General features: G+C 38.4%; 1 protein-coding gene across 5 annotated transcripts in view; it reads left to right on the top strand.

The window, feature by feature from the left end:
• The window catches only part of ADAM28 (ADAM metallopeptidase domain 28), a 76,238-nt gene extending 62,251 nt beyond the window's left edge, over positions 1-13,987 (top strand). For 3 of the 5 annotated variants that reach the window (XM_045456879.1, XM_045456870.1, XM_045456861.1), the window contains 6 exons: positions 8,727-8,835; positions 9,857-9,935; positions 10,873-10,938; positions 11,452-11,517; positions 12,819-12,878; positions 13,677-13,987. In XM_045456879.1, coding sequence (XP_045312835.1) covers positions 8,727-8,835; positions 9,857-9,935; positions 10,873-10,938; positions 11,452-11,517; positions 12,819-12,878; positions 13,677-13,697 — 401 coding nt within the window. In that variant the 3' untranslated portion in view covers positions 13,698-13,987. Of the gene's footprint in view, positions 1-8,726; positions 8,836-9,856; positions 9,936-10,872; positions 10,939-11,451; positions 11,518-12,818; positions 12,879-13,676 lie in introns of those variants that run through there. The other 2 variants (XR_006707208.1, XM_045456892.1) reach the window with 2 other exon arrangements.
• The last annotated feature ends 3,036 nt before the right edge of the window (positions 13,988-17,023 follow it).

The following is a 17,023-nucleotide window of genomic DNA, read 5'->3' as shown; positions in this document are numbered from 1 at the left end:
CATTCAAATCTATTTATCTTAACTATATCATACCCAATTGTTTCCGGGGTGGTTGTACAAATTAACACTCCCAGCAGCAGTGAGTATAAGTTCCTGTTGTTCTACGACCTTTAAGCCATTTGCCATTGGCAGATAGCAAATTTTAGCCCTTTTGGCTAAGTTTCTGTGACGGCATGTTGGGTTTTTAATTTTGCTTTCTGTAACTACTACCACTGTGAATAATAAAAGAACATTTCTTTATCTTTTGGCCATTTGGATTATATTTTCTGTGAAGTATTTGTTTAAGCCTTTTTGTATTTCTAGTGAGTTGTCTCTCCCCACCTTTTTATTCACTTGTGTATGTTTTAATATTATATTTTTCATATAAACTATTTTCAGTTATACATGTTAAAAATAACTTCCCTCCTTCTGAGTTTTCTTATGCTTTTTGTGGTGTTATGTGATCGTCAGAAGTTTTTAATGCAGTATAGTCAATTTTTTCATCATTTCCTTATTGTTAGTTTTGTGTGTGTGTGTGTGTGTCCTTTTTAAAGGAAATTTTCCCTACTCTGAAATTGTGAATATATATCTGTGCATTGTCTTCTAGAAAGCATTATTTTATTCTCTTTTCAAATTTAAGTCTCTATCTGAAATTGCTTTGTGTATGATGCAAATGTTTAATTTCATTTTTATCCCAGATGGATGCCCAATGGTCACATCATCATTCATACGATCATCTTTCCCTAAGGCTCCACGGTGACACTTATCTAATAAAGCAAGTGTTCATATATGTGTCTTTCTGGGATATCTGTTCTTTTCTGGTGGTCCTATTTATCTGTGTACTAGTATGGCCCTCTTTTACCACCAGGTCTTTGAAATAATTTTGATCTAGGTGGTCCTTTAACTCTGTTCTTTATGAATGATTTGGTTAGTAGTTTTTTGTACTTTCACATATAATCTCAAGTTACACACTCAATTCCTGTTGGGATTTTCATTTAACATAGACCACATCTGTGGTCTCTATGGGAACAACGAGCACATCTAAGCTATTGAATTCCAAATCTATTGACAAAATGTCTATCCGTTTATTTAGGTTTTCTTAATTTTGCCAGCTTGATAGCTTCACCACAACAATTTTGCATATATTTTATTAGGTTTGTTCCTAGGAATTTAAGTTTTCCTGCATATTTTAAATGGGCTCTTTTGAAAACTATCTTTCAGCTATTACTAGAATATAGAAATTCAACTAATTTTTGTATATTCATTTTTGTGCCAAGCACCTATACTACCTCTCTTAATAATTCTAGTAATTTATCTGTAAATGTTAGCAGATTTCCTACATAATCATATTATTTCAGAAAATGACAGCTTTGTTCGTCTCTCTCTAATCTTTACAATTTTAATCCTTGCATTTGTTTTCCTTCACTGAATAGAGCCTCCCGTACAACGCAGAATAGAAATAGTGATAAAAAATTTCTCTGTTTTTCTTCCAATCTCAAAGACTTGCAGTATTTTGCCCCGGTATCTGAAGGTATTCTGTACATGTTTAGATCTTCTTCAGATTAGGAAAATTCACTTCTATTCCTACTTTGCTGAGAATGAAATCAAAGACATTTTCTTTCTTTATTGGGTGAGATTTCTTACCCCTTTATTCAGCTCGTATTTCAAAATAAATTGATTGATATGTGAGCATGTATTTGACTTTGCAATCTTTGGATAAGCTCAACATAGAAACAGTGTGTCTTACACATATTGATGGACGATGTTTGCTATTTTATGCCTGTGAGTGATCCTGTCCCGTAATTTCTTTTTTTTTTTTTTTTTTTTTCAACGCTTATTTATTTTTGGGACAGAGAGAGACAGAGCATGAACGGGGGAGGGGCAGAGAGAGAGGGAGACACAGAATCGGAAACAGGCTCCAGGCTCTGAGCCATCAGCCCAGAGCCCGACGCGGGGCTCGAACTCACGGACCGAGAGATCGTGACCTGGCTGAAGTCGGACGCTTAACCGACTGCGCCACCCAGGCGCCCCATGACAATTTCCTTTCTTACTGTTTTTACGGATACTTCAAGGCTATGTTGAAAAAAATTTCCATAAATGTTATCATTCAAGTCCAGTTTTTTAAATGCTTATTTATTTTTGAGCGAGGATAAGTCGGGGAGGGGCAGAGAGAGAGAGAGACAGAGAATCACAAGCAGGCTCTGCGTTATCAGCACAGAGCCCATGTGGAGCTCGAATTCATGAACCTTGAGATGATGACTGGAGCCGAAATCCAAGGTCGGAGGCTTAACTGGCTGCGCCACCCAGGCACCCCACATTCAAATCTATTTATCTTAACTATATCATACCCAATTGTTTCCGGGGTGGTTGTACAAATTAACACTCCCAGCAGCAGTGAGTATAAGTTCCTATTGTTCTACGACCTTTAAGCCATTTGCCATTGGCAGATAGCAAATTTTAGCCCTTTTGGCTAAGTTTCTGTGACGGCATGTTGGGTTTTTAATTTTGCTTTCTGTAACTACTACCACTGTGAATAATAAAAGAACATTTCTTTACCTTTTGGCCATTTGGATTATATTTTCTGTGAAGTATTTGTTTAAGCCTTTTTGTATTTCTAGTGAGTTGTCTCTCCCCACCTTTTTATTCACTTGTGTATGTTTTAATATTATATTTTTCATATAAACTATTTTCAGTTATACATGTTAAAAATAACTTCCCTCCTTCTGAGTTTTCTTATGCTTTTTGTGGTGTTATGTGATCGTCAGAAGTTTTTAATGCAGTATAGTCAATTTTTTCATCATTTCCTTATTGTTAGTTTTGTGTGTGTGTGTGTGTGTATCCTTTTTAAAGGAAATTTTCCCTACTCTGAAATCGTGAATATATATCTGTGTATTGTCTTCTAGAAAGCATTATTTTATTCTCTTTTCAAATTTAAGTCTCTATCTGAAATTGCTTTGTGTATGATGCAAATGTTTAATTTCATTTTTATCCCAGATGGATGCCCAATGGTCACATCATCATTCATACGATCATCTTTCCCTAAGGCTCCACGGTGACACTTATCTAATAAAGCAAGTGTTCATATATGTGTCTTTCTGGGATATCTGTTCTTTTCTGGTGGTCCTATTTATCTGTGTACTAGTATGGCCCTCTTTTACCACCAGGTCTTTGAAATAATTTTGATCTAGGTGGTCCTTTAACTCTGTTCTTTATGAATGATTTGGTTAGTAGTTTTTTGTACTTTCACATATAATCTCAAGTTACACACTCAATTCCTGTTGGGATTTTCATTTAACATAGACCACATCTGTGGTCTCTATGGGAACAACGAGCACATCTAAGCTATTGAATTCCAAATCTATTGACAAAATGTCTATCCGTTTATTTAGGTTTTCTTAATTTTGCCAGCTTGATAGCTTCACCACAACAATTTTGCATATATTTTATTAGGTTTGTTCCTAGGAATTTAAGTTTTCCTGCATATTTTAAATGGGCTCTTTTGAAAACTATCTTTCAGCTATTACTAGAATATAGAAATTCAACTAATTTTTGTATATTCATTTTTGTGCCAAGCACCTATACTACCTCTCTTAATAATTCTAGTAATTTATCTGTAAATGTTAGCAGATTTCCTACATAATCATATTATTTCAGAAAATGACAGCTTTGTTCGTCTCTCTCTAATCTTTACAATTTTAATCCTTGCATTTGTTTTCCTTCACTGAATAGAGCCTCCCGTACAACGCAGAATAGAAATAGTGATAAAAAATTTCTCTGTTTTTCTTCCAATCTCAAAGACTTGCAGTATTTTGCCCCGGTATCTGAAGGTATTCTGTACATGTTTAGATCTTCTTCAGATTAGGAAAATTCACTTCTATTCCTACTTTGCTGAGAATGAAATCAAAGACATTTTCTTTCTTTATTGGGTGAGATTTCTTACCCCTTTATTCAGCTCGTATTTCAAAATAAATTGATTGATATGTGAGCATGTATTTGACTTTGCAATCTTTGGATAAACTCAACATAGAAACAGTGTGTCTTACACATATTGATGGACGATGTTTGCTATTTTATGCCTGTGAGTGATCCTGTCCCGTAATTTCTTTTCTTTTTTTTTTTTTTTCAACGCTTATTTATTTTTGGGACAGAGAGAGACAGAGCATGAACGGGGGAGGGGCAGAGAGAGAGGGAGACACAGAATCGGAAACAGGCTCCAGGCTCTGAGCCATCAGCCCAGAGCCCGACGCGGGGCTCGAACTCACGGACCGCGAGATCGTGACCTGGCTGAAGTCGGACGCTTAACCGACTGCGCCACCCAGGCGCCCCTCCCGTAATTTCTTTATAATGTACTTGCTCAGTGTGGGTGTTGTTATGCATAGAAAATGAATTAGAAAGTATTCATTTTTGGGGCGCCTGGGTGGCGCAGTCGGTTAAGCGTCCGACTTCAGCCAGGTCACGATCTCGCGGTCCGTGAGTTCGAGCCCCGCGTCGGGCTCTGGGCTGATGGCTCAGAGCCTGGAGCCTGTTTCCGATTCTGTGTCTCCCTCTCTCTCTGCCCCTCCCCCGTTCATGCTCTGTCTCTCTCTGTCCCAAAAATAAATAAGCGTTGAAAAAAAAAAATTAAAAAAAAAAAAAAAAGAAAGTATTCATTTTTTTATATTCTCTGGAATACCTTGTATAAGAATAGAAGAGCCGATTTCTCTAGTAGTTATAAAACCCTTCAGGCCTTTAATTTCTTCATATATAAATTTTGTTATATTATGGTTTCCTACACATTTTTTCTGCTTTATCTAAATTGAATTTGGCCATCACATTGACTTTTTTTAAGTTTATTTATTTATTTGGAGAGAGAGAGGGCATGAGCAAGTGTGAGCAGGGGAAGGGCAGAGAGAGGGGGAGAGAAAGAGTCTCAAGAAGGCTCCACACTGTCCGCGAAGAGCCCAACGTGGAGTTGGACCCACGAACCATGAGATCATGACCTGAGCCAAAAGCGAGTTGGATGTTTAACCGACTGAGCCACCCAGGCTCCCCCTCACTTTTCTTTCTATCAATGTAATCTGTGGAATCGTTTTTTCTCTTTTTAAATATCATCCAAATACAAATTTTCAATGGTTATTATTTTTTTACTATTTGTTTTCCTTTTTTTACATTTTGTTTGCTCTTTCAATTTATACTGTAATTTATCCTATTCCAGTCCCTTTCCTTAAGTTTATTTTGTCTTAAATAAATTCTCAAAAGGGATATTTGGTTCATTAACTTTCAGCCCCCTTTTTCAATACATTTTTTGAGGTTTATAAATCCATACATTTTTCTCTAAGACCTCTCTTAGTTGTCGCCCATTTGCTAAAGGATATTTTCTTTTTTTTCTTTTTTTTCTTTTTTTATTTTTTAAATTTTTTTTTTCAACGTTTATTTATTTTTGGGACAGAGAGAGACAGAGCATGAACAGGGGAGGGGCAGAGAGAGAGAGACACAGAATCGGAAGCAGGCTCCAGGCTCTGAGCCATCAGCCCAGAGCCTGACGCGGGGCTCGAACTCACAGACCGCGAGATCGTGACCTGGCTGAAGTCGGACGCTTAACCGACTGCGCCACCCAGGCGCCCCTAAAGGATATTTTCATTATCGTTTGATTCAAATTATATTGTGTTTTCCATTTTCTCTCTTCTTTGGCCCTTGAAATGCTTAGACGTGTTTCTTAACGTGTGTGCTTATTCAGACTTTCCACGTGTTGTTAAATTAATACTTAACATAATCCCATAAGGATCAGAGAAACTACTAGGGTAAGAATCTGTTGATATATGTGGAGACTTGCTTGCTGCGTGGCTCGGCATGTGCCCATACTTGTGAGTCTTCTGTCTGTGCACACAAAAATATGTATTCTACGGTTGTTCTGTGCAGCATTTTCTATGTTCGTGAGGCCACCTTTGTTCACCGTGTGCGCGTGTATCAATCCCTACTGATATCTTGTTTGTTTGTGCTATCAGTTACTGAGCCAGGAGTCTTAGAATCCCTCACTATAACTGTGAATTTGGTTATGACTTCTTGTTTTACCAATGCTTATATCTTTTGTGACCACGCTATTACATAAAAGTTTAGAATTGTTATGTCTTCTCAGTGAACTGGCACTTTCATCCGCATGCAATGCTTCTGTGTATCTCCGGTCTTCTTCTTTTACAAGTTTTTTTTTTTTTAGTGTTTGCTTCTCTTTGAGAGAGAGGAGGACAGTGCGCGAGAGGGGGAGGGGCAGAGAGAGAAGGCGACAGAATCCAAAACAGGCTCCAGGCTCTGAGCTGTCAGCACAGAGCCTGAGGAGGGGCTTGAACTCACAAGCCACGAGATCATGACCTGAACTGAAGTCGGCCGCTTAGCTGACTGAGCCACCCAGGAACCCCTTCATGCTTTTTAAAGTCTATAGTAAGACTAATATAGCTGTACCAAATTTCTGTTGGTCTCCTTTGCATTGGCATAACATTTTTCCCGTACTTGTACTTTCATTCTTTCTGAAGCATCGTGTTTTATATCTGTCTCTTGTTTTTGAAAAGTGTGGAAATATACACATTCTTAAAATTTTAGTCTTACGATATATATTTTTAAACCAGGGTACTTAGTCCATTTAAAGTAAAGGCAACTACTGATATACTTGGGTGTAATCTACAATCATATTATATGATATTTATTTGTTCTCCTGTTCTACGTTCCTTTTTCTCTTCTTCCTTGCTTTCTTATGGACTTACTGAGGATTTTAATCATTCCGTTTTTTCTTTTTTATTAATTCAGAGATTATGTATTTATTTTATATTATTGTAGTGGCCATTATGAAAATATTCATTTTATTTGGTGTTGTAAAAAATGGACATTACTTTTTAGAAAAGTTTTGGGTTCACAGCAAAATTGGGCAGAAAGTAGAAAATCCCCATATACCTTCTGCCTCGCCATCCTTCCCTGACGCAAAGCCTTCCTCACTATCAACATCCTCCACCAGAGTGGTACATTGTCACAACCGATGACACACAATTGCCACTCAAAGGCCATAGTTTAAATTCGGGTTCATGCTTGGTTTATTTACTTTTCATTCCTTCCTGCATTTCTGAACTTCCAACACCAGGATCATTTTCCTTTCTGTCTTTCTGGGTTCCTGCCCTCTCACGAATCTTTCCAAGGTCATTTTCCCCTATTTTTTAAATTTAATTTTTTTAATGTTTGTTTATTTTTGAGAGAGAGGAAAAGCACGAGCCAGGGAGGGGCAGAGAGAAAGGGAGACGCAGAATCTGAAGCAGGCTCCAGGCTCTGAGCCGTCAGCCCAGAACCCGACACAGGGCTCAAACTCACGAACTGCAAGATCATGACCTGAACCAGAGTTGGACACTTAACCAACTGAGCCACTGAGATGCCCGTTCCCCATTTTTTTTTCCAAATATTGCCATAACTTTGACAACTTTTGTGTTTTTTTTTTTTTTGGAAAAATGTCTTAGTTGCTCTTAGTGAGAGAGTTAGTCTGAATGTCCCAGACCGCCATTACCAGAAACAGAAGAGTGTATTTTCTCTTCAATTATTTCCATCTTCAAATGCATACCTACTTCCAATTACGATACTTCTCATCTGTCTTATACCCCAGCTTTCTCTGCAGACCTTGTCCTTTCAAATTAGGGGTGTTTGTGAAGGAGTCAATTTCCTCTTTATTTCTTCTGGTGCCATGTTAATCTTCTGAAAATAGTTACAATTTTAATGTTAGTGCCAGTCCTATTTTTTTTTTGATTCTGAATATATCTATACCATATTCAACACAAACCCTTCAGAATTTTGTTTCCTTTGGCCTTTTTGATCGGAATTGTTATGCAAGGTGGAAAATATTAGATGTTTGTTATTATCTTAAAATTCTGCGTCTGACATATTTGCCTCCGTCTGCATGTATGCGTGTTCACACTTGGGAGTTTTTCTCGCATTTCTGCAAAATTTAATCTTATTATTGCTCTGCTGAGCTCTAATAAGAAAGCAGGAGTTGTTTGCATTGCCCCCTCACACTTGTACCTCCTGGTCTCTGAAGCTTCTGACTATTATAAGAGAAATTAATGTCTGCGGTAGCAAAAGATTGAAGTTGCCTTCGTTACTTAGATCAGGAATTAAAACAGAGGAAACACCATCTAGAGCCAGGAAATGTGTTCAAATCATTCCGCAGTTCACTGGGTCACATCATCTCTTTTCTGTCCGTAATCATTCTGCTCTGGAGCCAACATCAGTAAGACACTCGCTTGTGTCGCTCTCAATTCTGGTCTTCGTGTCTTCACTCCTTATTTGCTACCGACAAGAATATGATCTCAAGCCTTCCGTTTCTTTTTCTCTGCTTCCAAGGCTGAGTGTGAAAAGTGTGCCACTCCTTTTCTTCCATCTCCTGACTTCGTATTTCCTCTCCTCTCCCAGCCCTACACTTTCCAGAGGTTACAGACGTCGTGCCTTCTAAGAATTCTCAGCAGCATGATGCCTGACCTCCCTCATATGCAATGTTTAGTACAATATGGATTTCCCCTTTACTTTCTCTATCTGCATAACATTACAACACTCAAGATCAAAATGCATTTTTATTTTATTGACTATTAGAGATTTTCCAGGGAATGCGTGTTTTGGACGGGGGGGGGGGGCAGGTGGGAAACGGGGGGTGGAATTTGTGATGAGAAAAGAAATAAGGACTAGAGTGATGCATATTTGTGAATTTCTCATGCCCTCACCAGCTCTGCTTCTCTTTGTTGCAGACTTCTCCATTGTGGTCGGGGTGCTGTTCCCTGTGGCTGTCATATTTGTGGTGGTTGCTATAGTAATCTGGCACCAAAGCCCCAGACGAAAGCAGAAGAAAGTCCAGAGGTAGCCTTCTATCTTGCTTTGGGGACTTTTTGGCCTCTAATTTATTTTAAATTTAAGGAGCTGACCCGAATTCTCAAAGTTAATTAGGGTTCCCTTCAAATACTCTGAAACGAGTCCAGATGCATTTTTTCTTGGACCAGATGCTGGGTGTCAGTTTTACTGGGAAATCCTACACAGTAAGACATGTCTTTTTGTGCTGATCACTGTATTTATAATTAATAAATATAATTAATAATATAATTAATAGTTACTCTATTTTATCTATCTATTCTATTTATTTATAATTAATAAATATAATTAATAATATAATTAATAGAGTTATTCTAATTCTCATCATTAAGGATTTTACACCCATTGTAGGAATAAAATATGTAACAATTATCGGTCGCTAGCTTATGACACGTGTTGTGCCAAGTCTTTTTGCATTCATTATCTTTAATCTTCACAAGAAGGTTGTGAAGTACTAACTGTTAATGCCATTTTATAGATGAAAAGGTATTGTATATTAATTCTTACAACACTCTTGCAAAGTCAGGCACTTTACACTTGTCCTAAAGTGGAAGCAAATGTCAGAGAGGCTAAAAATATGTTCAAAGTTTTACAAAGTAAATCGGTGGAATCTGGCTTTCCACCTAGATTGCCTCGTCTTTCAAACACGGTCTTGACACTGTAGCGTCTTTCTAGCATTTTTAAAACACCGACTTACTCACATGTAATGGGTTTTCCTAAATATTGAGTGACTAAATCATTAATGAAATAACATAATTTTTACAACCGTTGATTCAGTGCCATCGTTATTAGGAATTCAGGGCTCTGTAGAGAATCACAAAGAAAATTCGTGGTGGTGATTATGAATTCCAGGACAAGGAAACGTTAAGAATGTCCTAGAGAACAGAAGAAAGGCCAGTCAATGACCAAAGATGATGCAACAGGCAAAGGAAATTGGCAAACTTCTCTTGAATGTCCTCATCATGGTGAAGGAACTGCTAAGTCAATGTATATGATATGCTTTCATATACAGGCCAGCATCTACCACTGGCACCAGGCCTCGCAAACAGAAGAAGAACCCACAGACGGTGAAGCCTGTACGACCCCAAGAGGTGAACCATAGTTGGTAGTGTGTTTGCCTTGGGCCCCAGTTCATGATTCTCTCATTGTCTCTTCTATCGTTCCTACTCAGCGGCGTTTTACAAATCCAGTCCACCAGTTAGTATATAGTAAGAATTTGGGGCTCCGTAACTACGCATTCAGAAATTTCTCCTTTGCCTTTGTTTTAAATCCCAAAGAGTCTTCCCAAAATGCAGAGGCTCCTTGCTGAAGTTCACAAATGCAAAGAAGTAAAGAGAACAAGGAGGGCAGACTCCAGATCTCTCTCTCTCTCTCTCTCTCTCTCTCTCTCTCTCCCCCCACCCACACACACACTGACTGTAGGTGGACCCTTTCCCTTTTGCAAATGTCCCAATAAAGACAACGATATGTATAGTTCCATGACAGCATATATAATATGTATAACCCTCAAAGCCCTGGCTGTGTCTTGCAAGTTTAGAAATTCGGGCAGAGGTTGGTTAATGGCAATGCCATTGGCCGTGATGTTTAATGGAAACTTACCTGTCTCTAACAGCTCTGGTTACAGCAGAATGCAGCAGAGGGGCCACTGTGATTTCCTGTCTGGTCTCTTGTGTCATCTCAGTTTCTGATCTCCCGTGTCTTGAGAGGACTGCTTATTTGGAAGTTGAACTTAGGAAACCGATCATTTCATTTTAAGATATTATTATTATTGGGACGCCTGGGTGGCGCAGTCGGTTAAGCGTCCGACTTCAGCCAGGTCACGATCTCGCGGTCCGTGAGTTCGAGCCCCGCGTCGGGCTCTGGGCTGATGGCTCAGAGCCTGGAGCCTGTTTCTGATTCTGTGTCTCCCTCTCTCTCTGCCCCTCCCCCGTTCATGCTCTGTCTCTCTCTGTCCCAAAAAAATAAATAAATAAACGTTGAAAAAAATATATAAATAAAAAAAGATATTATTATTATTTTTTTTTTTAGATGACTCAGATGAAGCTCCATACACCTGATCTGCCAGTTGAGGGCACTGAGCCTCCAGCTTCTTTTGTGAGTTAGCAACCTCTCTTAAATATCGCTTCCAATCTAATCGCAAGGAAACACTAGCAAGAGACATAACCCACGATAGCCCATTGTTTCCTCAGAAGAATGTGAAAATCTGTGCGAATATTTATATGAAAGCTAGATTTTCCTGCAAAACTTTTTGAAAATGCAAAATGTGAGAAGGTGGGCTTTTCCACTACATTCCTACGTTTAACCTCTGAACCTGAATTATGGCAGTCGGAAAAGTTGGTAACTTAATAATACGAGAAGAGTAGAAATCTGCTGTATAGAGTGCCGTCTTCGTTGTCTGTCTACTGGCGCTGAGCTTATTTCTGAATCGCACGTGCATACCTAAATGAAAGCACTTGAACTTACAGGTTTAGGCTATTTTCATGGGCAGGATCATGAGTTCACCATGTCTAGAAATGACTGAAGCCTTTCCATTCGGCACGTCTCTTTTCAAGGCCCCATCTTTGCATTATTTTTTATTTTATTTTATTTCTTTTACCTTTTCACTAGCTAATTACGAAGCCAGATTTTCCACCGCCCCCAATACCTACAACCGTGTCCACTTCCTCTTTCCTTGTAAGTATCAGGTAGTCACTAGTGACTCCTTAAATGTCATCTGGGCTGGATGTGAATGGCATCTGTAAATCTATAGATTCTTTCTCAGGATATGTGCTCCCTAGGTCAACCTGAGGTATTGTAGCACACAGGTATATCTGAGAAAGCAAGGCCTACTTACTATCTATAAATTAGTATGGGTGTTAATTTTTTGTTGTTAAAAATAGTTCTTTTTTATTTTATTTACTTTATTTTTTGTATTATATGAAATTTATTGTCAAATTAGTTTCCATACAACACCCAGTGCTCATCCCAACAGGTGCCCTCTTCAATGCCCCTCCCCTCCCCTCCCCTCCCCTCCCTCCCACCCCCCATACGTTAAAAATAATTTTACTGTTACATAATCATCAAGAAATGATGACTAGTTCTGCTAGAGGAGGTAAACAGTGTCCTTCAAAGGATAGTTTCTAGATGCTTACTTTGGAGAATATAAAATTTTATTATAAATTATATTTTACTTTTTAATATGATATAGACAGAATAAGCCCTATATTAGCCACAATCGTCTGTGGAAGATAGGATATTAAAAAACAGACCAGGGGCGCCTGGGTGGCTCAGTCGGTTGGGCGTCCGGCTTCAGCTCGGGTCGTGATCTCACGGTCTGTGGGTTCAAGCCCTGCATCAGGCTCTGGGCTGACAGCTCAGAGCCTGGAGCCTGTTTCGGATTCTGTGTCTGTCTCTCTCTCTGACCCTCCCCTGCTCATGCTCTGTCTCTCTCTGTCTCAAAAATAAATAAATGTTTAAAAAAAATTTTTTTAATAAAAAAAAATAAATAAATAAAAAATAAAAACCAGACCATATGTAGGCAAACCTGCAATAAAAGTCAGGCACTACGAAGTAAAAAGTAGGATTCATTCACTTGAGTATTACTGAACACATTGTTTCTTCATACTTGGTACTCTGTTGTGGGTAAATGAGAAAGAACTAAATTTTTTTTTTCAAAAAGTTTACATGCTTAGTGTGTAAACTAGTCATATACATATAGAGCACTTAATTCCTCGCGTATTTTTTTGCACCAAAGCAAGTCATACGAATGAGAAGAATGTGGTCAAAAGGGAAATGAATGGGGTCAGATTAATTTAAAGTAAGAAAAAGATGCATTGACTCTGTGGTTAGAATTTGAACTAGACCCTGAAAGTTGGGTAGAATTTAAATGAGTGATGGGGAGGTAAGGAATGATTTAAATTAGGAAATAAATATACCGAAGATTGGAAATGCATAGCATTTCTAATGACCTACTATTATTTTTGTCCCTAATATAGTATGCCACAAAAGTGCTTCCCTCTACTGTTTTTAAGGATAAAACAACGTCAACACCTAAGGTAAGAGATCAATAGCCAAACTGTTGTAATCTTGTCACACTCCTACTATGAAGGAGAGAAGTTCTAACCATGTCTTTCTGGAAGATGTTCGCTAAGAACAGTGTTTGTATGATTATAGGATAGGAGCTAAGATGTCTTCCTTCTTTTCTAAAATTTTTTTTAAAAGATTTTTTTTTTAATGTATTTATTTTTGACAGGGAGAGAGAGAGAGACAAAGCATGAGTGCGGGAGGGGCAGAGAGAGGGAGACAGAATATGAAGCAGGCTCCAGGCTCTGAGCTGTCAGCACAGAGCCCGACGCGGGGCTGGAACTCATGGACCGCGAGATCATGACCTGAGCCGAAGTCGGACGCCCAACCGACTGAGCCACCCAGGCGCCCCTGAGATGTCTTCCTTCTAAGTTTGGTCAAACCCAAGAGGAAGATGGAAGGGTTTTATCTGGAAAGGGATGATGATCCTAATATTCGTCATTTTCTCAGAAATATATCCCAGGGAAGTGAGATAGAGGACATTTCTCATAGAATAATCATCCGATGTCTCATAAGTTTTCTGTTGATCCCTCACCTTCTTCATATTATACTAATTAGTCAGATGGATATTTGGATCCCAGTGTGAGGTTTTTCTCACTTTCTTTCCCTACCTTCCCGTGTTTCCACCCCTTCACTGTGATATATCAAATAATGTATAAAGTAGGATGTGTGACTACACAGAATTTATTTTAATTTCTTAAGAGTTCAAAAGTTATATAATATCTAATTTTTTGGAATAAGTTGATCATTTAAGAACTTGTCTTTTTCAGGGTTCCAACCCAAAGGTCTGAAGCAGCAACTAAGCAGGTGGTGGGTAATAATCAACTTAGAAGACTGGACAGTCTGGACGGAAGAGAAATGTACTTACTTTCCCCTTATTATTTGCTCTTGATACCCAAGGATGTTAACATTTCTTTCTTCCTTTCTTCCTTTCTTCCTTTCTTTCTTTCTTTCTTTCTTTCTTTCTTTCTTTCTTTCTTCTTTCTTTCTTTTTGTTTCTGGATGGGAGAGGGACTGGGAGTATGTTAACATTTCTTGATTCATGTTCTACTTTGAGGAGATTAAACAAAAATTTTCTAGAGAGACATACTCTTGAGAATCTTTGTATGAATTTAAGATTTCTATTCTCCATATTCACAGGAAAGAAGATGATTCTAAACAAAGAGCTATGAATCTGACGTGTCTAATTAGATGACTTTCCTAGACACCCCCCTCTTCTTACTGTTGTATTGATTACTAGTTCCTCAAATATTTTGAGTATCTTGATTTTCTCATTTAGTAAGAAGTAATTTACCCTCTACTTAAAGCCAGCAAACAAACAAATAAAAACCCTGAGTAAATTACAGGAAACTGAGAGGGATGGAAGAACATTGTCTATTCATCATTAGATAACTAGCAGCATCTTGATTGTTTTGACAATTAACCTGTCAAATTAGAACGCTGACAACAAAATCATATAAACATTCTCTGATTCATATAACATCTTTTTTCCTACACCATTTATTGCAATCCTTAATAGCTATGTCATTTGAAGTTTACTATAAGTGAATAAAACTTTATTAGTTAAATTTTTTTCCCAGAAATTTGTATAATTCAGTTACTGGCAAGCTTAAAGTGAACTTTGCTTTCTAAGTGGAGAAAGTTTTAGTTACATAAATTCATAACGTAAACCAGAGGTTATAAACTGGTAGTTTGCAGGACATATCTGGACTACAGAGTTGTTTTATTTGGATGGGATGATTTTGGTCATAACGTATTTTAAGATGTTTTGAATGCATTGCCAATATTTAAAAATTGGGAGATCTTGCATAAACATCCAGAGTTCCAGCTTTTCAAAAGTAATCAAATGATTTGGCAGCCCTGGAATCACATTGCCCACAGCAACCATTAGTCTAGTTGACTGGTGTTGGCATAAACATTATTGGTTGCCTTCCTTGCTTTCAGAACACCAGTTTTATTCAGTTGCCCATGTTTTAGAAAAGGCACTCCAGACTCCATCTCCAGAATAAATTGCTATTACTGTAAAGCAGTCATAATAATCGTATTTCCTTTACTAGTGCTTGATTTGGTAAGTGTATGACTTCGCTCTTTTTTGTTTTGTTTCGTTTTGCCGATGAGACAAGAGAAAAGATACCTTAGGAAATTTCTACAAAATATATTCTTCTGGCCGTCGGCATCTGGAGAGCCTATCTGGTATTGTTGCAACCATGTTGCGATTATGAGGGCAAGGCTGATATACTCAGTAAGATAGAGCAGAAAGGTAAAAAGAATAAAACCTGGTCTCTTGACGATGTCATTGAACTGGTAGATTAATAACTGCTGAATTTACCCTATACTTTATTGGGATTTCCTGTTATGTGATCAATAAAATTTGCTTGCTGTTTAAGCCATTTCAAGTTGGGTTTTCTTTTCTTCTTTTCTTTCCTTTTCTTTTCTTTTCTTTTCTTTTCTTTTCTTTTCTTTTCTTCTTTTCTCTTCTCTTCTCTTCTCTTCTCTTCTCTTCTCTTCTCTTCAAGAGACAGAGCATGTGCACGTGAGCAGGGGAGGGGCAGAGGGAGAGGGGGAGAGAGAATCTTAAGCAGTCTCCATGCCCAGTGCAGACCCCCAATGTGGGGCTTGAGCCTGTGAACCGTGAAATCATGACCTGAACTGAAATAAAAAATTGGATTGCTTAACTAACTGAGCTGCCCAGGTGTCCCCGCAACCCTAGATTTTCTTAATTGCTGTAGAAGTCATCCTACCTAATAAAGTAGCTGCTACCATTGTCGGGGCACATGCTTTCCATGTGGGCAATTAGGGCCACTTAATCTTCACCACTTTGTTTGTTTGTTTGTTTGTTTGTTTGTTACACTTGGCCCGTTTACCAACTTCCACCATGGACCTGGTCCCATACACCTTCCTTTCCATGGGGGACTTTACCCACCAGAAATTTGTTTCCTCTTGCAGTGTGAGTTTCTATATAAGCTCATTCTGGCCTCAAAAGTGAAACTCAGTCCCCAGCAAACCCAGAATCCATCTGTCAAATCACTCCTATTATAGCACCCTTTCCTTCCATGTGGGAGTATACTAAAGAACACATTAAAAAGTATAGCTTTATCTGTAGGGTGAAATTTCAGAAGACCTTGCCCTAACCCAGAAAGAAATCTCTATTTCCCATAAGGCCATAGTCTTACTTACAGCAAGCCTATGGATCTTTCCTGTATTGTTTATTTTATTTCTTTGTTTGTTCTTCGGTTTTTGTTTTCATTCCTGTCCCTATCTCACTCTTTTTAATACTGATAAAATAGAAATCCTTCACTTAGGAATCTCCAACTAGCTACCGCATGACCCAAGCTAAAAATCAAACATCCGCTCTCAAGAGGAGGCATCTGAACTTCTCTGTAAATTCTGAAATGGTGGCCGTAGGTGTCTAATGCAGAGACCTCACAGCTCCTTATGAAGACAGATAACTCGAGGACAATGATGGTAAAATGATTTTCATATCCTAAGACTTTGAACCCAAGCCCTGCCGAGTTTCCTACTGAGCTAAACTGTGGGACAATTTAGACAGTTCAAAGCAAAGACTTTGATTTCACGGTCCTGTTTTCCAAATTAGATCTGCCACTTAACCAACCTTAAGAGAATTCCTCGATGTGACATTTAACCACCTCGAGTATGCTACCGAAACTGCTTGTATAATTGGTTATTTTCACTTTCTCCGCTTTAAGATGATAGATTAAACTATGGTCTTTTTCAGGTACTGTATGGCTAGTATAGCATGTGGTTTCTCTAAATACTCCTTAGCACCTCACCAAGTTACTGCTTTTTATGAGTTTTGAAAATGTTTTTAACTTTGCATGAAATGACCAAGTTGTGTGAGGTACAGGTGACAAAAAGCGCACCTTTTAGCTGCAATCAGAAATTGTGGACAGGGTGAAGCTGTATTATTACTTAAGTGAGTAATAATGCCACTTATACGGTAATGACTTGAGGGTGGCCTCTGAGCGACAGACAGCGTGAACTGCACATGTCAGGCCAACAACACGGAAGGGGCTAATTCTGCCAATGAACATGGAATGAGCTCGGGAACAGCCCCCATCCCAGTTAGACCTCAACTGCTATCTGATGAGAAAAACAG

This window comes from Leopardus geoffroyi, chromosome B1 (genome assembly GCF_018350155.1).
Source record: "Leopardus geoffroyi isolate Oge1 chromosome B1, O.geoffroyi_Oge1_pat1.0, whole genome shotgun sequence".
Taxonomy (NCBI): Eukaryota; Metazoa; Chordata; class Mammalia; order Carnivora; family Felidae; genus Leopardus; species Leopardus geoffroyi.
This window is presented reverse-complemented; position numbering and strand designations above follow the sequence as displayed.